This window comes from Procambarus clarkii, chromosome 22 (genome assembly GCF_040958095.1).
Source record: "Procambarus clarkii isolate CNS0578487 chromosome 22, FALCON_Pclarkii_2.0, whole genome shotgun sequence".
Classification (NCBI taxonomy): Eukaryota; Metazoa; Arthropoda; class Malacostraca; order Decapoda; family Cambaridae; genus Procambarus; species Procambarus clarkii.
This window is the reverse complement of record NC_091171.1, coordinates 41,592,405-41,615,632: the sequence shown is the minus strand read 5'-3', so window position 1 is coordinate 41,615,632 and position 23,228 is coordinate 41,592,405. Positions and strand designations below refer to the sequence as shown.

At 36.8% G+C, this 23,228-nt stretch overlaps 1 protein-coding gene across 20 annotated transcripts in view; it reads left to right on the top strand.

Annotated features, from left to right (window-relative positions):
- Zir (dedicator of cytokinesis) overlaps nucleotides 1-23,228 on the top strand; it is an 89,297-nt gene that overhangs the window by 48,344 nt on the left and 17,725 nt on the right. For all 20 annotated transcript variants that reach the window (XM_069328889.1, XM_069328888.1, XM_069328887.1 and 17 more), the window contains 12 exons: nucleotides 5,961-6,154; nucleotides 7,764-7,898; nucleotides 8,093-8,245; nucleotides 8,476-8,634; nucleotides 9,408-9,513; nucleotides 11,976-12,197; nucleotides 13,386-13,495; nucleotides 15,257-15,523; nucleotides 16,332-16,512; nucleotides 18,194-18,339; nucleotides 20,660-20,776; nucleotides 21,956-22,092. In XM_069328889.1, the coding sequence (XP_069184990.1) occupies nucleotides 5,961-6,154; nucleotides 7,764-7,898; nucleotides 8,093-8,245; nucleotides 8,476-8,634; nucleotides 9,408-9,513; nucleotides 11,976-12,197; nucleotides 13,386-13,495; nucleotides 15,257-15,523; nucleotides 16,332-16,512; nucleotides 18,194-18,339; nucleotides 20,660-20,776; nucleotides 21,956-22,092 (1,927 nt within the window). The remainder of the gene's footprint in view (nucleotides 1-5,960; nucleotides 6,155-7,763; nucleotides 7,899-8,092; nucleotides 8,246-8,475; nucleotides 8,635-9,407; nucleotides 9,514-11,975; nucleotides 12,198-13,385; nucleotides 13,496-15,256; nucleotides 15,524-16,331; nucleotides 16,513-18,193; nucleotides 18,340-20,659; nucleotides 20,777-21,955; nucleotides 22,093-23,228) is intronic.

Genomic DNA, 23,228 nt, shown 5'->3' with positions numbered 1-23,228 from the left:
TGCAACACCTTCATTTTTAATGGTGTTTTAGTAAGACTTATGGATATTAAAAGTTGAATTTGAGATCAAAGTTCCAAAATTTTAACAAAGTAAATTTTGTTGATATGGCAGTTTGCTTTCGTCTTTATATCCTGACCTCAATGATCTGCATGCAGCTTTTTCACTATACAGAATAGGTGTTTTGTTTTTGCATTGTGGGTGTTTATATTGTTTTTGGGTACAAGTCTGTCATGTGAGTCCTTCATCTCTTCCTTTAATCACAGCTGTAGTATAAATTACCTTTGCCTTGTTGACTGCTAGCATAAAGTCATCTGTGTACAACAACTTGAGTAAGTTATTGTGTTCAAATTGGGTTTCAAATTAGAGAATACCACTTAAATGATACTACTATTAAGTCTATAGATACGGTATTTAATGAGATAGCAATCCAAAAATAATGTACATAGGTGGCTAGATATACATCACAAGCCATGTCTTCAGCTACCCGGTGCTAGTGTCTGGTCATGTAGTCTTATCACCTGTTTCTTAAGGAATTTTATTAGCATAAACAGGTATTCTATGGTCTTTATTATATATTCAAGGCTTTCAATAAATTTGCGCTCATTTTTGTTAGCACTGCGTGCACAGTGCCTGCATATCAAACCGCCACACGGGTTGCCGACATTGGCCATAGCCAACCATAAATACTAAGAACTTTAAGTTCTCATTAGGGATAATAAACAGGATGATGTCCATTATCTCCCTAAGTCACTCATTGTAGGAATGATGACTGGGCTGCACAAAGGTCAATCCAACACTTACACATTTGTGCATCACAGCCTGTGCACATGTCTGCCAACTGTACTCAGTACAGGATACATGACCCACTCTGGGTTGTCTTGAGGTTATCTTGAGATAATTTCAGGGCTTTAGTGTCCCCGCGGCCCGGTCCTCGACCAGGCCTCCACCCCCAGGAAGCAGCCCGTGACAGTTGACTAACACCCAGGTACCTATTTTACTGCTAGGTAACAGGGGCATAGGGTGAAAGAAACTCTGCCCATTGTTTCTCGCCGGCGCCTGGGATCGAACCCGGGATCACAGGATCACAAGTCCAGTGTGCTGTCCGCTCGGCCAACCGGCTCCCGTAGAAAGGGGAAGAGAGCAGATGTACATAGTTCCTGTTCACATAAATAAGACCCACTTGGTAAAGCTGTTTCTGGTGTTTAACACTGGTCAGTTTGATGAGAGTATAACGTAACAAGTAACAGCATTTGTTTTACTTGGATTTGTTAGCAAGTGACTGCCATATTGGTTTTGATTGGTCCTACTGCTGTCGATCTCGTATTGAAATTCTTTATAATACAATACCAGTCACTGGATGAATTCTAGATTGGCTGTGTTGTGCTTGATATTGAAGGGGCTGACTGGGTATGATAGCCATTTATGCAACTTCCTGCTTTATCATAAAAAGTGTTAAACTTATATTCAGATCCAATCTAAATATAATGCACATCAAGTGAATTTTTTACTAATATTCATCAATAAGGTCAACAGATGCATATTTTATATGTGGGTCTTGTAGAAATACTTTAGTGGCACAGTATATATACTTTTAAAGAGGATGCTAATCTACTGTGTAGCTACGTTATATTGTCAATGTTAAATTTTAATTATGTTCTTGATTGTACTGTATATACATTTCTTATGTTGATCTAAATGGCAAATGTAATATTGTACCTATGAAATACTGAATGTATATAGTACAAATAGTACATATATTTGTACAGTATATTTGTAGGAGATATTGAATGAGCAAATCCTCCAGACTTCATTTTCTGTGCAAGATGAAACTTTTGCTTATCATCTCTTATTCAATACCAAAAACACGGTACAGTGGTTCTTTTATGATTTACACAAATCTCTACCCTTGCTTGCTTTTATAGTTAATGCATTATTCATTAATATACATAGCACTAAGCACAGTACTGTTCTGTGATTTAGCATGCATAATAATGCCAAAATCAAGAGATAAGGAATGCAAACCAGTGCTTGATGAAACATAAGATATGATTTATTTATTTTAAAATTTTAACAAATCATTTAACTTACAAGAATTAGTGGCTTAATTTCATATAGCTTCAGTTGGTATTAATTTATTAAGTAACATCACTAACATATGTATATACTACTTATTGAAGTTGTAAACAGTTGGGTGTTCTTGATCGGCTATTTAAGTCTGGAGTATCAGCCTGTACCACATTTTCCTCTCCCACTTCAATTTAGTGTCGTGCTAAATAATAGCATATTTCTAGTTTTCATGCTCATCAACATGACAGCCAAATGTTCTTAACTCTTGATGATAGGTACAGTTCCTCATAAGATAAATAAAGTCCTGATTCAAAGGCTCAGATATCACCAAACATGGCCACATCTGTGATTACCTAGCACTAATCATGTTATAATAGTGTAAATATTGGGTAGTTATGAAATAGTATAAAATGCAAACCTAACCCTCGGCGGCGCACCTTTTAATAGCTGACAACACCGCTGTGCGCAAGAAAAAAAAAAAGACCTGTCACCAGGGTGACTGGTCTTCCCTGAACTGTCTTCCCAGTTCTGCCTTGGTTCTTGGTTATTCTTTTATTTAAGTTTCCACTACATTCACATTTCTTCTGTGGTACATTTTCAGGACTCTGGTGTTTGAGAGTTGTACACACTTGGATACATTCACTGAGTCACATGTGAATAAGGTTTTGCTACCTTTTGGTTACTCCCAAGTCTTGCCTCGTTCTGTTTACCTCAGATTTTGTGTTGGTACCCAGGCCTCCTCTTTGGTGGTTCTTGGTGGAGGACCAAGTTACCTTTTGCAAGTATCATCGAGTAAATCTGCGTCCCAGTGCTGTGCTTATGGCAAACCTTTGCATGGTTCATGGTATGTCAAGGTATTTTTGGTTTATCTTAACCCCTACCATTATCACAACTGTGGCTGTCAGGACATTCTCCTGACTTGCCAGGGTGATCCTCCAGAAGATTTGCCAATGGGAATGAGTGACTTAACCTCCCCAATTAACTGGCTCATTGTGTTCTCAGGCTTAAACTTTGCCTGCTGACCAGAGTTTTTGCCTTGGGGATGGTAGGCTTGTTTAAATTCTTGGTCAGCAAGCCAACATACTTGCTTCGACCTTTGCTGCTCCTGCTCTGGTTGGGACTCGTTTCCATTTTTAGGTCAGCCTTCATTCAGTTATGTTTTATTGGGATCTTACGTTTTTTTCAGCCAGTTTCTCTTTGCTTGCAGTGTGTAGCTTCTGGACAGCCTATGTTTGAGTGTGTTGAACAATTTTCTCCAATTTTAGGCTAATGTTCAGTTGCAGGATATACAGTACAGTATTACATATGTGTGGTTTCTTGAGGAAATTCAAATAAATTAATTTAGCTGGATTCTTTATTTTGGAGTTTGTGATGGTTTTCCATTAAGGTGTGATGTTTTGGTCTTGTAGAAATTTAATGATTTGGTCCAATAATTGTTTCCATAATTTTTCTTAACACTGATGCCAGACTAGTAGGACAATAATTTACTGCACATTTTCTGTAATATTTCTTAAGTAATGGTGTGAAATTTGTTAATTTCTAGTCAGTCGGCACCTTGACATCATCTAATGAGTTTACAAATACCTGTATTACCATTTGGTGAAATGCTATTTGGTACCTAGACTTTTTAAGATTTTTACAGATTGTCAACAAAAAAGAAGCTTCTTACTGAAATTGGGCAGTATATAAGGATGTTGGCTAAGTTTTAAAATTAATTTTAAGTGTTCTTATTTAATTCTGGGAAGTTTAAATATTTTCAGTTATTCAACAATACATGCAAGAGGAGGAGGAAGAAAAGTTAAGGAAGAAAGGATGGGGAGGCAGAGGCAAGAGGGGACACTTGTACCTCTTAAGAGTATTTCATGATGTTTGCATTGAGTATATGAAACTGGAGATGTTTTCCCCCCATGTTGAAATAGATGCATTGATATGGATTATTTGTTGCACATTACTTGTTACGTAGGGTAGAGCCATTGTCCGGCCACCAAACTTTTGTTATTTGTATTTAAATTACATTTAAGAAGAGAAATATCTGAATAGACTTACTGATGTTGTGAATAGCATAAAGACATATCTATTAAATAACAGCACAATCATGTCTATTTATTCAATGCTTATTGAGATAGTAACTGGAATTTTAAGTAGGTGGATGTGCAGCATGTGCTTGGAGTGCAAGCTCCTTCATTTGCTGGGACTCTACTCAATATTCATATCCATTTGTAAGGGAATTTCCGTACATATTATGGGCTATATTATTGCCGCTTTCATTCAATACCATTTGGATATATTCCTCTAATAACATAGTTGGTACCTCATAGCTAGAAACAGATATGTCCTCTGCCAGGACAGGTGTTGGCTACCCAATTATTTGGTTGCTTGCTTTTTGGAAGCCATTGAGTGTTAAGATCTAATAATTTCTGGAACATGGTGCATCAGGACACATTGGTGATGGTTGCTGTTGATTTTGAGATGCAGTACAGTACTGCTCAGTAATTTGTTTGGTGGCCGGACTCTTGCATCTGGGTGTTTGTGGTGTCAGTATTAAGCCATATCGTTTATTACCTATAATGAACTTTTATAGGTGTCTGCCCCTGTTTTATTCAAGTTTAAGCAAAAGAGAATCCGTTAAAATAAAGACTAACAAATTTGATGATAAAAAAATATTCAAATACTTTTGCTAGGAAGTCATTAAAAACTTGAGCTTGCTAATATTTATTTCAAGTTTCACACAAGATACCTTTAATGTTTCGGTATAGTATTGGGGTGTATTTGATGAGTTTCCGTTCATTCTTGTGGCTTGATTTTGTTCAACGGTGCAGACACTCTGGTGTTTAGACGCTGGTGGTCAGATATCAGCAACTGGTCGGATACAGACACTCTTATCCTATGTTCAAACTGGGATTCTTTTTTATTTTATTTAAATATTCTTAAATGTTATTTTATTTGGATTACCAGAACTCTGTATTTTCAAGTACAGTTCTTTGATGGATAAAATCCTTCTTCCCTTTTATACTTGTAAAGGATTATTTTTTCTTCTCTGAAAGAAAATAGAGTTGCATGTATAATACAGCAAAACTCTTGGCCACTTTTTAGGTAATGAGCCACCACTGTACATTGCCACGCACTACTAGTTGGTCTAAATGTGTTATGTGTGTGTGTGTACATATTTTGTAAGTGTTGTAATTACTTCTTCCTTGGCTGTATTAATGGAAACATTATGCAATTCTGTCATAATTATATGTGTACCCAGAGTAGTGGCTTTTCCAGTCCCACAAATAATGTATATTTTCAAACAATCTCTTTATCATGCTTTGTAAATGATTTGCTTTAAACTGTTTACAATTTCATCAATAAATTCCTTGCCTTTCATCCTAAATGTTGGTGTACCCCAGCTTTGAGAAAATACCTTCTTCATGTATGAGACTTTGTAATTCACTCTTTGTGTGTATGCACTCAATTTAGTTTGTGTATATGCAGTACTGTATATTATATACGATCTAAAATCACCAGGGTTCAGAAACTGTCAGGCATGTTTGGGTGTCTACTTCAGCAGCCTGATAGTTTTGGGTTTCTATGTGGTCTATTTAAGCAACTTTCTGTAATCATAGTATTTTGTTCTTAATAAAGATAATTTGGTTTATAATATTATATTCGCATTGTATGAAGTATTTTTAAAGTTCTTATTTTTTTATTTTTTTGAATTCAAACCTCAAGGATTGCTTTATGTCTACATTGCTTTTTTTTTTTAATTGAATAAATATGTTGTCTCATATTTTAATCTAATTTTAGTACTTTATTTTAGATAATAAAAACTAAGTAATTCCAGAGGTTTAATAAAAATACATTGTCATTTAAATATAGTTTAACAGTACTGTAATTATTTTGTTCAATAGAACGTAATCCTCCCTCGCCATCTGGAACTGGAGAAAAACTGCGGTGGCGTAAAGAATCCTTTCCTTGGCGTCACCACCAGCAAGACACTGACCGCTCGCCCCAACATGAACTGGAGCAGGAGTCTCAAGTCGAGGGTCATCTGGCTGCTGAAGCTAATATGGTTATTCTTGATACATTGGAAAATATAGTCCAGGTATGTTACATTGAATTTAACAGCTACAAGGAAAGGTATGTAACAAGGTATGTTAGATTGAATTTAACTATTAACTGGCTGTTTTTATCATTTATATATTCAAGATGGCGTATTAGTAATTATTAGAGATAATTTCCAAGTAATCCTTATTCGCTATTAAAATCTTCCTTTTATCCTCTTGTGGCCTCACCTTAGTCCGAGTCCTTACATCAAATCTTTCTTTTGGATGCTGATTTATTTTGGTTTATCCAAGGTGTAGATTTAGTCCAGCCCCAGGTACAAGATTTTGGTTATTGTGACACAACTTGTAATTTGCGTTTATAGAGCTACTCGGTCACAGCCTGTTTGGGGGCCTGTGGCGGAGGCCCTTCTTTGGCCTCTCTAGATGTCCTCAAAATGCCAATAGGCTGTGTTGGGGTGGTCACTACTGTTTCTTTACCCTCAGCCTAATTATGTGCTTCACGGTGCATGGATTCCATGTCTGTGGTATATATTCTAGTATTGACCTCATATGCATCTTGAAAGGGTCTTTATTTATTTAGGTTTTTAAATGGCATTCTAATGTATGTTTACTTTCCATGTGCTGCTAATATTGTGCTGATTGTGTGTTTCTGGAGTTAGTGCTAGAATTATATCCACTACCAAGTTTTTTATTTTTCCAAATCCTGTAGTTGCTTTTCCCTTACAGTGTAAATTTCTTCTTGTCTTATGTTTTATTTCCAATTTGACACTTGTTGAACTTTTAACAGCCACATGTCTGCCTACTCCAGGTATTTGTCAGGGTCTCCCTGTAATTCTTTGCAGTCTTCTTAAGTTTTTAGATTTTCAATAGCTTTGCATAATCTACAAATTTTTAATACAAATGATGTGCTCATTCCATTGGGTAGGTCATCACACTAATCAGGTATAACAATGGTCTTAGAATTGATTCTTGGAATGGCTCCATACTTCTCATTCCTTTACTCAGTTCAGTATTTTCCCAATTATCCTTCCTTGTCTCTCCATATTGTACATCAGTCCATAGGGAACAGTTTAAATGTTTTTTGACAGGTGTGAGAGATTGGTGATCTCTCGGCTAGACTTGTACCCCATAGCTGCAGTGCTGGGCACTGAGCATTGGTATGTCACCTTTATCCCGGTACACAAGACCTCATGTAGGGTGTTGCATTGGCAGTTCACGTATACTGTAGTGTGTGTCGTGACATATGATGTCTGGTTATAATAGTAGGTGGCAGTTTATACATCTCTCCTGTATGATCATGGGTGGATCTCGTTGCCATTTTCGATGGAGCAAGAGAGTACCTTCTATGGGAAGATCACGGCTGACCTGACTATGTTAACAGTTTTGATAACTATTAGCCACTCAGCCACACCCAGTGATGTCAAGGAAGCCCATAGTTTAACCAATAAGATGTTAGCGATGGTATAAATTGTATTCTGATTTTCATTCTATGTGAAGGCTTCTAACTTAAATAAGGGGTGAGCTTGGCTAGCTCTCATCACCTCATTGTCGGTGAAGCTGCAAGCGAGATAAGATGTGGCATCACCAAACAAAGCTCTGGAGTCCCAGAAAAAAATAATTAAACTAATGTTTCTTTTAATTTTTCAGGTTGTAACAATGGCAGATCATTTGCAGGGGCTTTTGCCTGTGGTGTTTCGAGTGTTACTTCATGCAATCGCCTCTAACCAGTCGACGTCAACACTCACAAACATGTTCAACACTCAGCGAGCATTGGTTGCTAAGGTTAATCAAACAATATCTAATTTTGGTATATTTTAAACTTTCAATCCCTTTTCGAACCTAATGTGCATTGTTTAAAGTTTAACAAAGTATTAAGTAACGACAATAAAAATATTAGGTCTGTTCATGGAGTTGCAAAAGGAAAGCGTGCACATTGGTTTGTTCCATGTTTGTTTATATTAATATTTGTTTTATAGTTTCCAGGTTTACTTTTTGATGAAGAAACTGAGCAGTGTGCAGACCTGTGCCTTCAGCTGTTGAAACATTGCTCTTCATGCATCTGTACTATTCGATCCCATGCTGCAGCATCATTGTACCTCTTGATGAGACATAACTTTGAAATTGGGAATGTAAGTCCTTCATTTTTCTATTTTCTTTTAGCAGGTAAGTGTTTAATTAAAGATGATGCTTGAAAGATACATTTTATTGTTTAATGCCCAATTTCATGGCAGAATGCCTGATGTAAGAATGAGGATGAAGCAACTGATTATATCACTATAATCCATATAAAACTTATATCGGTTGTGGTGCTTTGCTTTTCCCAAGTTACGTAATCAGGATTCTTTGTATCATCACACAGAACTTTGCAAGAGTAAAGATGCAGGTGACAATGTCGCTCAGTTCCTTGGTTGGAACATCGCAAACCTTCAATGAAGCCTATTTGCGTCGATCTCTCAAGACCATCCTCACATATGCTGAGGAGGATGCTGACCTTCAAGACACATCTTTTCCAGAACAGGTAGTTTGACCGTCTTGATTCATTGCCACTAACAGTTTTGGTTCTTGTAGAGGATATAACATATTAAAGTTGTTATCCTCTCTCTCTCTCTCTCTCTCTCTCTCTCTCTCTCTCTCTCTCTCTCTCTCTCTCTCTCTCTCTGTCTCTCTGTCTCTTGTAACATGAATGTCAGTGCCATACAAAATGTTGTGTTTTAATGATAATTGAAGTTAATTTTCTATTTGCTCTTTTATAAACACGATACAGAAATAGCGCTATATTCATAGTATCCAATCACTTATATTTATTCTGTTCTTATATGGTTTCTGGTTATGGCAAATACAGTAATGTATATACCTGATCTCAAAGCCCATTCATACCTACAATACTTGCATACAGTGCCGGTAATATATATTTTTCATAGTGGCATATATTTTTTGTTTCAGTTATCTGCTTTGGTTATAATGATACAACTGATAATCATATCTAGTGTGTAAGATTTTAGTAATCATATCACGTGTGTAAAATTGATATATGCCAGTTTATCATTACTGTATATTGATCCATTCCTAGTTGTTCTTCAGTCCTTATATCATAGTCTTATAAAAAAAAATTTTTGTTATTCAGGGGAATATAATGGAATTTGGTTGAATTGATAGTTATAAGAGAATAATTTAGATATGATCAAATTGTCCATTAAAATGTTAAATTTTTGGTGAACTAATCATCATTTGGCTTTCAAAAACTTCAATGTCTGGTAAATATATCCAGGTAATAAGGAACTCCTTTTACAGGTTCGAGATCTAGTCTTCAATTTACACATGATCCTGTCCGATACTGTGAAGATGAAAGAGTATCAAGAGGATCCAGAAATGTTGCTCGATCTCATGTACAGAATTGGTAAGCTTCAGGGAATGTTGTGCATCGAAAATTAATAATTTGAATCTTCTAATTTGTGCTACAGTACAGCATAATAATTTAAAACATCATTTATTTCACAACATAAGCAAATTCAAGAGTGTAAATGTTATCCAAATATGTTTTAATCATCAGAAATATAAAGAATTTCTATACATTCTTGCATCATTTTGTGTCTGTCTTCGGTGTCACTTTGCCTCCTTTGCAATACTGTACTTATTTAAATTTGAATTGATCATGGAACTCTCAGTAGGTCATCCAAGTGGGCTTGACGGTAGAGCAACAGTCTCGCTTCATTCAGTTTGGCATTCAATCCCCGACAATCCAAGTGATTGGGCACCTTTCCTTTCTCCCTCATCCCATCTCAAATCCTTATCCTGATCCAATCAAGTGCAATATAGTCGTAATGGCTTGTTACTTTCTCCTGATAGTTCCCTTCCCTTCATCCAGGTGCTGGAAATTAACACGATTTTTTATCCATATTTTTATATAGAAAAAATAACAATTGTTGACCTTGGCATCAGAAATGCCCATATGGCATTTTTAAAAGTGTATTCCACGTTCTCAGGAGAAGAGGAAAGTGACATACATTCGTATTAGCCATTTATTTAAATTATGTAAGCCTTTAAAACATGTTATTTATGCTTTTTTAAAATAACAATCAAGGATTTGTCTTAATGTTTACAAAGTCTCTTATAAAATGGAACATCCTCCTCTACACCACATTTTTGTATGTTCTTTCTAAGCAATGGAATTATAGTAGAACATATGTCCAGTACATGGCTTCATATTTTGTTCATTTTCTGTAGGTTTCCAATGAAAATTATTTGATAATGAGGATAATCAATTTAAATAATTTTGCAGGTAATTATTTTTTAGGTAAATTTAAAATTTGAACTTAAAATTAAGGAAAAAGTGAAGAGGGAATGGACCTGATGTTCTTAGATATCCCATGGCAGAGTTAAACCCATGCTCTCGTGGCTCTTATCGATTGATTTTTCAAGTTTTAATTTGTGTGTGTGCTCTCCTATTTGTCACCACTATGAAAATCTGAGAAAAGGTTGTGATGATCATTTATCAAGTTATTTGAAGACGATCGATCCAACTTAAATTTCTAAAAGGAAGAACTAGTCAGTATGATATTAGGCTTGCTGTGAATTCAATGTCATCTTCATTATTTTGTTTCCCTCCTTAAAGGGATGAAGAGACATGTAAACCAAACCAACACACAAGCAGTGTATCAACAGGAGCATCCCACTGCTTCATCACACAGTACCAGGTGTACAGGGTTCCTCATGCGTTATCATTTATAGTACAAACACATTCACTCCCTCCTCACAAACTGCTACGGCTTAACCTGGTTATTTTCCATATCCATTACTTGGCCACGGCTTCCTCACACTCGCCAAGTTCTTCTATCCTATCCTCTTATGCACTTAAATACACACACTCATCACCTGTATATCATTATTAATTTGTTCAACATGTACAAACCATCTAGATACACAAAAAATCACATCAATGATGGGATTTATGATGTGAATCAATGAGAAAATCAGTGATTTAGTGGTGTAAGGAGTGTGCTTGGGAGTACCCAGAGCATAGGTTCGAATCCTCCTCATGGCTCCTACTGATTTTCTCGACCATCTAGGTATGTTCTCCTTATTCTTAGAATTTACAGTTATTTGAAATTCACATCTTTCCAGGTCTTTTTCTTTCCTTACTCTATCCATTCTTCAAACCCATCATACACTTATGCTGTAGGTAAAAATTAAGGCTGTCCATCCTTGAAAAGAAAGGTCTTTTACCTTAAAACTGGTTTTATAATTTTATATAAATATCTATCTAAATCCACCATACCTTACACTCTCTTTGGTGCTCATCATTAGGGTGGTGGCTACAGCAGAAGTTTCTCCAGGAGGCACTGCCACCACACACATGTTGCACTCTTTCAAACTCATTAACCCCTTCACCCACTTCTTGTTTCATAAATTGTTCCAGCCTTCACTTCCTAGATACTAGTAATTTGCCTCTACTATATAATCCCATTACTTTGCTCTTGTAAACCCTTCTCATTAAACGATTATCAAGCGTCCTACAAGCATGTCCATGCCACCTTAGTTTATTGAAGGTCACCCACTCCATCATTCAATATTTCATTCCCCCCACACCACCTACACCTCTCATATATGAACCCATTCCTATACCCATCCCACATACAGACTAGCAATAAAAGAATGTTGCAGTGGTAATGTCTTAAAAAATTCCAGTATTCAGAAGACTTTCAAATACCTCACTAAATTTCCGTTGTCTTTAGCGAGTTAGCTTAACAAAAATATATGAGTATGTATTGCATCACTGTACTTTTCTTCTAAAAACAGGTATTTTAGTTTATAATGCTTTATCACAAATTTCTCAGTGTAATTTTGAAACTTCTTCATTAGCACGTGGATATCAGAACTCTCCAGACCTTCGACTAACTTGGCTGGCCAACATGGCCCAGAAACACAGTGAACGAGGTCAACATGCTGAAGCTGCTATGTGCCTCATTCACAGCGCTGCTTTGGTCTCGGAATATCTTTACATGTTAGAGGATTGTCCTCACCTACCTACGGGAGCAGTAACTTTCTGCAAACTTTCACCTAATGTATTGGAAGAAAGTGCTGGTAAGATATTTGTTTCCTAAAAGTGGCTTTGTTTCTTTTATTATTAAACATCATAATCTTGATATCGTCATTATTAATATCTATTGCGTATTTGCATTTAACTTAAACCTTTGCATTACCTTCAACATAAGTAGGTACTGACTGTATTGTGCCACACGTTAAGAAGAAGGAAAGGTCAGTTTATGGAGGATCTAATTAGATTTTCATATATTTCAACATTCTTATGTACAACAATATATTTTGCATATGTGTATACTGTATTAAGATTCTCAAGGACTTTCCTGTGTTAAGTTAGGACATAGACTATTCAGTTGGTTGATCCAGTTTATCTTAAGATTTTAAGGATATCTCTTAACTCTTTCTGTTCCATATGCATAGGAATTGGTATTAGAAGCAAATATTAAAAGGATTGAAGACCTTCCCATATTACATTTAAGCAGTTGCTTAGATGGTCAATTTAGAGCATTCTCAATTTTCATTTAATTAGTTAAGAGATCGGGTGTAGGTAGAGAGCTTATTTTAGTTAAATAATTAGCATTACAATATTAACAAAACTGTTTATTGCTATCTATTTTCAAATAATATGGCTTTATATAAATACAGATCCTCTACCTACTAAGTAACCATTGTAATCTGGTCTTTTGTATATCTTATAAATTGAATTTCTGTTTTATTATTATTAGTTAAGCAGTGATGCTCCTGGCTGTGCTATGAACCTCTGTATGTTTCTATATTCTTGGCCTTTGTATCACAAGGCAAGATGGTTTCTCAACAGTGAATCTGTTTTCTGTACTTTACTTAAAGTTTTAGTTTTTGCTTTTTAAGTTTTTTAGTTTTAGTCCTGAAAACAAATAAGCAAATTATTTAATATAATATGGTATAGTTATAATTATCTAAAGGCTTAAAATCAAAACCTGAGAGTATTTTTCTGAATTTTGCTTTCATGTTGCCGAATCATTTGCGTATTAACTTTTTTTCGGATATATTCCTACACAGGCCCTATGCTCGTCAGGCTCTCTTAGAAATTCATATACGGCATACTTGCTTTACTCTTATACTGTATTAGGATGTAATGGTTCTTCATACACAAATGTTTCCCAGCCTCGCCATCTCTCCCTCCCTCCCTCTCTCATCTTTCATGTGGGACTTAAAATTGTCATATTTTATCCGTGATCATTCCTTTGGCAGTGTCAGATGATGTCCTCAGTCCGGATGAGGAAGGGATCTGCACTGGGAAATACTTCACAGAAAATGGACTTGTAGGCCTTCTGGAGCAAGCCAGTTCATCACTACACCAGGTAACATTTATTTGATAATCCATCTTTTTAAAAAGGTATTACTTCTTAACATTAGTTTTATATTTGATAAATTTTTCAAAAGAACATAAATTCATGCTATTTATGTACATACCCTTACATACACTTCTATTATATAATATTTAAACTTCTGTTTGTATTTTCATTCACTTCATAGGATTGACTCTTTTTTTTTTTTTTTTTTTTTTTTTAAGGTTTTATATACAGTATGTACAGTACAGTACTGCATGTTAAAATTAGCACCATCTCTTTTGATTTTGAAGTAATTCTTTCTTGAAATTGGTATAAATACAATTTCACGCATACATTCTGAGTTATTACCATGGGGTCCTTTCAGAATATTTCTACAAGGCCATTTATAAGGAATGGAGACACTGGAGATTTCTCTATCCAGGCCTTTATGACATCCAGAAAGTTAATTTGTCTGCATTTAAACCTCCTCCAAGCAATACTTTGCCTCCAAAAGACTGCTCTGATAATTGTGTGATGGCTGCTTGGTCACTATCCCAGACTATCGTGAGATGTTAACATCTACACTGTCAACAAAGTAGGCAGGAGCTGCCACCTCAATTTCATTCTGGCTCTCGCTGGCATAACAACTTGGATGAGCAAGTGACCACATTTTCACATTTGTGACCTGTTTGATTCTTAATTTGCATCCTGGCTGTGGTATCAGGTTCCCTTTTCTGCATGGCTAGTGGGAAATCTCTTACTCTCCATGGGAAAATAGAAATTTTTATGTGTGCCGTTGCTTAAATGGGCTGCGTTTTTTCCCTCTCCTTAATATGGTTTTGGCAGGGGATCACTTTGGTTACCTGAATTGAGTCCTACACTACACTACACTTTAATTGTTCAGTTGGGTCTTGTTTAATCCCATGTTGTTTTCTGAGGTGACTTCTTTGTAATTCCACATCCAGGTACCCCATTTATCACAGCTACTTATGATTGATTTCAAGACTTACACTTAGCTATCATAAGTTGCGTGGGCTATTTGTCTATATTTCATCAACTTGTGTCCTAGATGTGTGCTCCAATCCTCCAAGTAGTGAAGTAGTGTTAGAGTTGCTCTGCAAGTCTGATTGGATCCTTGTGCGTTTTGTTCTCTACTCCCTTGTATGCCCTCCTCCTCCTTCCTGAGGTGACGGTAAATTGGGTTTTGTAGGGTGTATATCCTATCAGCCACATGAAAAGGTCCCAAGCAGGTTTGTTAAGGCTCCTGGTTGGGGAAGAATTTTTTTTGATGCCTAGAGTCCCCCCCTTCCCCTCTCTCCCTCCGAGTACTGTTTCTCTTGCTTTTCCTGTTGCTAGAACAAGGCAGAATAAGTAGCTTTTGGAAATTCTAGATATCAGCAGGATAAGCTTTTATTTAAAAAAAAAAAGATAATCAAACCTAAATATTTTTCTTTAGTAAACTCAGACATACTGGGCCTATAAACCTTTATTGTTATTTTTTTTAGTTAATCTTAAAAATAGATCTTGACATGTAGTGATATTTAGCTAGGAAGGCCAAACCAAAGGGATGATTTGAGCAATGGATATAACTATACATGCATACTTCCTAAAGGTAATGTGTAGCTAATTTCTTTCAAATGCTGTTTTCTTGGAAAATTTAGCAAAATGTATATTAATTGCAGTTTTGCATTAGCACTTTGGTAACTTAGGTAAATCTTTCCAAAAATTATTGTAATTAAGTTTGATATTTAAATCATCCTGGTAACAACTTTATACCTTTATGTATTTCAGGCTGGAGTGTTTGAGTGCCTTAATGAAGTGTATAAAATTCTAACTCCAATTGCTGAGAAGAACAGAGACTGGAAGAAACTTATTAATATATATTCAAAATTGCAAGATGCATTTACCAAGATAGATGCCTTGGAAGGGAGAAGGATGTTTGGTACCTATTTTCGTGTAGGTTTCTATGGATCCAAATTTGGAGATCTCGATGGAGAGGAATACATTTATAAAGAACCCATGCTAACAAAACTGCCCGAGATCTCTCACAGATTAGAGGTAAAAATATTTCTCGTTTAATTTTAGAAGTGGGTATCCACGGTAGGGATAGTTTTTTGGTTTCCTTATACAGTATTTATTATTTGTGTCCCTGCTGTTCCGTAGCATGAGAATGTCTGGTCGTATTGACTAAAAATTCAAAATACTGTACTGTACTTGAGTTTGAGTATAAGAATATAGCTACTAGCCGTTTATTCGTGACTGAAAATGTTTTGGGCTCCCTTGGGCCCTACTCAGTGATGAAGCAAATATTTAATACAATTTTGCATTTTCTAAGTTATTTGTTGGGTTATGTGTACCACTGTATATGAATGGAAATAATGAGAGTACAAATTAATTTTAAAGGGATTATAATGGTAATAGTATTCGAGATCCTTTTAAAAACAAGTGTTTTATTAGCCAATGCTTCGTTCTCTCAAAGTTTTTCTGCAATAGTAGCCTCAGAAAAAAGGTCTTCATGCCTTTTTCTGTTTTCTTTATGCCTTCGTGAGACTTTTTTTTTATTATTGCTTCACTCTCCCATTCTTGATTATGTTTATCTTTTTCTTCGATTCATTTTCTTTTTTACTTCACACCTTTTAATTCTTGTTTGCCTTACAGCTCATTATTTCCCCAACTCGTATGTCAGAATGGTGATATACAGTATGTCTTTGAACCTTACCTCTCTAGTGTTCTCTACCATCTGCATTATTGCCCATTCTCTCCTACTGGCTAATGTCATAATCTTTTCTTAATTGTTTCTTCTATCAGGTTGTATTCTGCATTCTGTCATATTTATGTTACTGAAATATATTTCAACCTTTTCCAGGGTTTTTATGCTGATCGATTTGGTCCTGAAAATACATGCATCATCAAAGACAGCAACACTGTTGATGTAACAAAGTTAAACTCGGATAAAGCTTGCATTCAGATAACTTACGTTGAACCATACTTTGATGAATATGAATATAGAGACAGAGTCACATCCTTCGAGAAGAATTACAATATAAGTAAGTATTATAAATTAAAATGTTGAACTATTACTTTCTCTGAGAAATGGATTTTGTATGTAATGTGATTTATATTAGGTCTGTCATCACATGTTCTGCAATTTTTAGTAATTAATTTCTCATCCTTACAACTTGATTGCTGCTTAAGGCTCTTTGTAAGGACAAGATTAAGAACAGTCAAGACAAGCTGACATTTCAGCTTAATGCAGTAAGGATGTTTTCAAACATGTTGGTCAGCTTATACTGGGGCAAGGAAGACACTGGAGAAAACTGTTTAGCCTGGCCTGATCTCCAGAATGCTCATTTGTTTGTACAGTATTAGAAAATTGCTCCAAGCACTGTTAATTGGTAAAGAGACCACCAAGGAGCTCTGCTCTGTGTTAGCCCACCTGGCATTTACCCAATAACACCCAAGTGTCAGCACCTACATATCAACAAGGTTTCTCTGCCCATATCGTATTTCTTCTGATTATTCCCATCCATTCATCGGGCTACTGAGATCACTATTAGTTAAGTGACTTGTGTTTATCCCTTGGGTACCTCGTATTTACTTTGCTGTGGACTCACTTTTATTTATGTGTTCTCTATGTACCGGTGTTACAGAGATAATTTCTCTTGTTCTTTTAGTTAATGGGTCATAAGTGTGTGTTTTATTTTCACAGTTCCTTGAGACTCTGTCCTGGGTTGAGGCATTAGGAATGATGGCTATTTCTACTGCTGTTAGCATTCCTCTTGTTGCGTGCAAGGTCACTTTCAGTCTCGGGGGTTTCTACGTATAAGGCTGTTGCTAAGCTTTGGGTTTGGATGCTAATGGTTCCTATTTTCTCCTGTTCTTGGATTTTAGTCTCTACTTCCTTGGCAGAGCTTTCCTTCAAGATACTCTTCCTCTTGCTTTGGAGATGGGTATTCAATTTGTACCTGTTACACTTTGGTCTGTCATCCATGGTTTATTTATATTGATCATGTTATGCATTTCCATATCAACTCTTCATTTTTTGTTTGCATGTCTTTCGGTACGTATGTTCTTGACATGCCATTGCAGATTCTCTTCTTGAATCCTCACACCATAGTTCCCTGCTTTAAGGTCCATATATCCAAGTTACTCAGAATACTGTACTAACTATGCCATAGCCATCCCAGACATATTCTATGGCCTTTGCTGTTTGAAAGTTTAATCCTTCAGGTCTTCTTTCTTGAAGTCCCATACTGTACTGCCTTCAGGCATTGAAAGATATCGATTGCAATACCACTGCTTACCCCCCAGGGCTCATTTTTGCATTGATCTGCTGTTCAGGTCCACCTTGCCTTTTCTGTTCAGTAGTTAGGTTGGCTTCCAGTGAGCATTGTCTTATGGAGCAAGTGGAACAGTTGTAAACACTAGCTTAGTGTTTGAAAAGCACTTTTCTTAGGTCAGTGAGTTGCTACTACTTCTACCCTTTACATCTGGCTCTCTTTAAACTTGTTTCCTCAAGTTGCTTCTGTGATACACTTTTGAATTTAATTGGTATGTACTTGTCTACATTCTGGGTTAAATTGAGTATCCTCTAGTCTCCATAGCACCAATATAATATGACAGACAATTATTATTTATCAGTTGCTTTATTATATTCACATGGAATAAATAAACTGAACTGAGCATGTGTATGAATTTTTATATCCTTGTTTTTTATTTTATTTACAGAGCGTTTTATTTTTTCGACACCCTTCACACCTGATGGACGAGCGCATGGAGAGCTTCACGAACAATACAAACGCAAGACCATTCTAACTACGCAACATATGTTTCCATATGTTAAGACTCGAATTCAGGTTGTTGATAGAATGTCGGTAAGTGTGCTGGAAAACATTTTTCAGTTGTGTATGTAAACGGGGATGACATTACCTTACTTTTACAGTACAGTATTAGCAATCTTGAAAGTAAGGTCATTCAGGAAAGAGGAAGTGTTAACTGCAGTAAAACTTTAGTTATGAGCAGTACTTAAGAGGAATAAATGGAGCAAGAGGGCTGCATTAAGGAGTGGTAGTGCTGACCGACCCTTATGTACCGATGCAAGACACTGATGTTGTACAGGTGTAAAATATAAAGAAATAGAGCCGTAAAAGGAACAGTCTTGAGAAATAGATGTGGTGTTAAAGGAATAAATTAAGAAATGTAAATGGCTTGGAGAGATATGGGGTTACAAAAGAACTTAACAGCTAGAGATTGAGAATAATATTTTGAGATGAGTTGGGCATGTTGAATATATGAATGTTTTGTACTCGCCTAGTTGTGCTTGCGGGGATTGAGCTTTGGCTCTTTGGTCCTTCCTCTCAACTGTCAATCAAATTGTGTACAGATTCTGGACTTATTGGGCTCTATTAAATCTACATTTGAAACTATGTATGGAGTGTGCTTCCACCACATGACAGCTTAATACATTCCATTTGTTAACTACTCGACACTGAAAAAATTAACCTGACGCGTTGCAAGAAGGAGAAGCGAGCTTGCAACGCTGCTGCAGCCTGAATCCTATCATCTGCAGACGTGGAATGGGTAAACTGAAGCACAAGCGGTGAACAAATCCTGCAAGACAACATGTAGGTGTCACTGACCCAACAGGCAGCATGGTGGAGGCAGAATGGATGATATCTCCATGAGGCATGGACGACGAACAACCGTCAAATTCACACAAGGCGAGAGTGGACTAGGACACGTCCACATTATCAACTGAGCCCTTGGGGGGTTTTCCAGGGCCCACAGGGTACATCAGTCTATGGGAAGCCCAGGCACTGGGGCCAGCCAAGCCGGTAGACTCCCTGCTTGTAAGCAGGCAAACCGACTACCAGTAGCAGTGGTGAAACCTTGTGGGCAATGGAGGAGAAGAGCCACCATAACCCAGGCGAGCCTAATAAGCAGCTAAACAGACCTCCTCCGTCCACATGGGGAAACATGCCCGAAAATGAAAAAAAAAATAACAAACCCCCGAAACCACACCACAAGCAAACTAGCAGCCAGAGAGAAGCGTCAGCCGTCGCTTAGGTAGTAAGCAGACTACTCTAGCTGCAGTGCACCCCCTCCAGCCAATAATACACCCATACCCGGGGCAAAACAGAAAGCCCCAGACTCATCCCAAGGGCAAAGGCAACGTCAAACAATGAAGTCCTCTAATGAAGAGTAAGTCCCGAACGTAGGGAAGATAACCCAGACGCCCAAGAGTAGTACTTACGGAGCACTTTGGGAAGGGTGTCCTAGGCGCATGCAGCTCCAAGTACAAGAACACCTGGCCCCCATACCCCACACACAGCTGGTACAGCCACACAGGGCAAAATATAGAACATGAACTAGAGGTCAGAGGTGACTGAGCAACTGCAAGCATATCAGGATGAGAACTGAGGTGGTGGGTGGCTGGCCCCCCTCCCCCATTCTGGGGGTAGGGGAGTATGCCAGTACTCGTTGAGTGCAGGGTTGGTAGTTTCTTTTCTTTCAGGAGGAGTTTCTTTGCTCTTTCTGGCTGTAGATCGCAATTTTACCGGGTAATTGTTTATTTTGGTTCGCCTATGTTTATGGGTGCCCATCCCTGTCGATGGCGGAATATAACAGTCTGTAAATGTAAAGTGCTCCTACGCCATTGCTTCCTGTGCCTCTCTGAGGGGGACCAGGTTTTAGCTGTGGTTCCCGGTAGGCAAAGGAACTCCTATGACTGATGACCCCCGAACTAATATAGCACATATCAGTTGGGATAGCTTCAGGGAGCTTCTGGGGCTCACCCAAAAAATGGCATTTCATTACATTCAACTCTCGATTTTTGGGTCTTTTAGGTAACTGAGCTCTTCTCTTCTCTTCTGGTTTGACTTCTTGTAGGAAAGTTAAGCAGATACTGTAAACTTAAATGTGAAATTAAGTGAATAGTTGTTTGACACAAATGGCCTTTTTATGGTGCCAGCAAAATTGTTTACAAGTTCTATGAATCTCTTAACTCGTGTATTTCAGTTATGCAGCTCTACTATATTGAGAAAACAAATTTTTTTTTTAGTTAATAAAATTTGTATTTATAACTAATACTGTACAATTTTTATTTATAGTTAATAAAATATTTTGTATTGAATATATGTATGTTTAATTGTGGTTTATTGATGTAATTATTCCATTCTCTTTTTACATAAATAGTGGGTGTTAACTCCTATAGAGGTGGCCATTGAAGATATCCAAAAGAAAACCAAAGAACTGTCTGCTGCTATCTACCAGGACCCTCCTGATCACAAGATACTACAGATGGTGCTTCAGGTAAGATGATTTACTTTCTTCTCCTCTGCCATAAATATGACATTTTTATTTATAATTTTATTTAGGACTGTGAAAGCTACAGAAGTGATTTAAAAATAGTTGACAGTTTAGATAAATTACCTCAAACAATTGTGTAAACTTTTCAAAAGTCATTTAATATTTAGGAAGATCTCTAAATTAAGATGTCAGAGTATAGTGGCCTGTGGTTTGGGTTTAGACCTGATGAATCATATGTTGATCATTTCTCATAAGATTCAATAAGCAGATCATTTGTAACACACTCTCAAAACACAACCATATGCAGCTATGAAAGAAGCCAACAGTCTTGTCTGCTTTAGGTCTTTGTCTTAAGAAAGCTGAATACCAGTATTAGTAGTTGCGTGTGACTGATCATTCCGAATGAAATTTCTCCTCTTTTTCAAGGTAAGCCCTTTGCAAGAAGGCTTGAGTTTACCATAGGAATTGTTGATAAGCTTATAAAAGCTTACTTCTTGTGCCCTTTTGACATGTTCATTTTCCATGGTGACCCAGTTGGAGCTCTTTGGCTTTGCCTTTTAGCTAGTGGTAATCTGACACTAATACTAGCATCCTTCTAATGCTTTGTCACATCTCCTTGTAAAGCTGCAACTGCTTGTTAGGTATTCAGTGCTGAACAAATACTTCTTTCCATGCTTGGGGGTTAGTTATGTTTTTTGTGTTAACCTTTTCCTTGTGGTGAAATTGGTTGTGTGTGTGTAGATATTCCCAATAGGTTTTATTGGGAATATGACAAGGCCATAAGTTATCTTATGGTTTGCTATTAATTTTGTTTTCGTTTTCTTCTAACTGGTTTCTGTCTATATCTCACTAACACTTTTCATCATAAACTCTCAGAAATCACACTAACATGATATATATCAATGAGAAAATCCACCAGGTCTGTGAGGTGGCACGAACCTACGACCCCGGCGTGGCAAGTCACGTACTCTACCCCTGGACCACCGCTGACTTGTACAAGTCATACAACTGGATTTCTACTGAAATCATAAGAAGTCTGGAGGCCCTTACTGAAACCAGTCCAAGTTTTTTTCTTATGACTCGCAAGCACTCGGGTGGAAGAGCAGAGTGGTGCCACACCATACGATATATTGGCAGAAAAGATTTACTGTCTAAATTAAAATTTTGTTTGCTTTATTTCAGGGCTGCATAGGCACAACAGTAAACCAAGGCCCAATGGAGGTAGCTCATATCTTCTTGTCAGACCTGTTGGAGAGTAGGAAGCCACCTAGTCGTTTACAAAACAAACTTAGGCTCTGCTTTAAGGACTTCTCAAAAAAGTAAGTTTTAGACATACAGTATTTATACAATTTCTGTAAAGTATTACAGCTTTTAATTTATATTGTTAAATAATAAGGTTAATTCTTAGAGATGTTGATAAAATAAATTTAATGTTAATTGCTGAAGATTTTACACATTGATTGCACTAGTTATGTTCATTCATTACATGAAACTTAAATATCACAATAATTTAATCTTGTAGCCTCTCCTATAGTCTAATCCCTCATCGTATACCTGTCAATGATTCCAAAAATGAACATCTCCACCGGCCAGTCTTTAACCAGGCTTCCTGGATGGTGGTCTTGCCAACCAAGTTGTTTGATGCACCTGCTCACAACTTGATGTGAGAGTTGCAACCTGGTTGATCAGGTATTGTTTGAAGGTGTTTGTTAGGTTCCATTTTGTTTAATTGTGAGAGGTTGGCTGGTTATGGCCATATTTGTAGAGGGAGTGTTGAAAAGTCTTGGACCTTTGATATTGATCAAGTTCTTTCTCAGCATGCCTATTGCACCTCTGCTTTTCAATGAGGGTATTTTACATATCCTGTTATACCTTCTGGTTTCTTATGGTGTTATTTCTGTATGTAGATTTGGAACCAGTCCTAGTATTTTCAAAGTAAATTATTATGCATCTTTCCAGCCTGTGCTCTAGGGAATATAGATTTAAGACCTTTAAAAGGTCCCAGTAATTTAGATGTTTTATTGAGTGGATATTGTAGTAGTAAAAGATCTTTACATGCTCTCCAGGTCATCAATTTCTTCAGCTTTGAATGGAGCTGTTAGATGCAGTAATATTCCACTCTGGAGAGCACTAGTGTCTTAAAAAGTATCATAATTGGTGTGGCATCTTTTGTTTGAAAGATTCTTGTTATCCAACCTGTCACTTTGATGCAGTTTGACAGCTACTTAGTTGTGTTCTTTAAAAGTAAGGTCCTCTGATATGATTATTCCTAAATCTTTTACATTGCTTTTTCTTTCAGTAGTGTGGTTTGACTGCATTTTATGTCGTTTTTTATTTGATATTTTTGTCTTTCCATAGTCCAGTAAATGGAACTTATCCCTCATTAAACATCATGTTATTTTCTCTGGACCACAGAAAGACTGATTAACATCTGATTGGAGGTTCACTGTGTCCT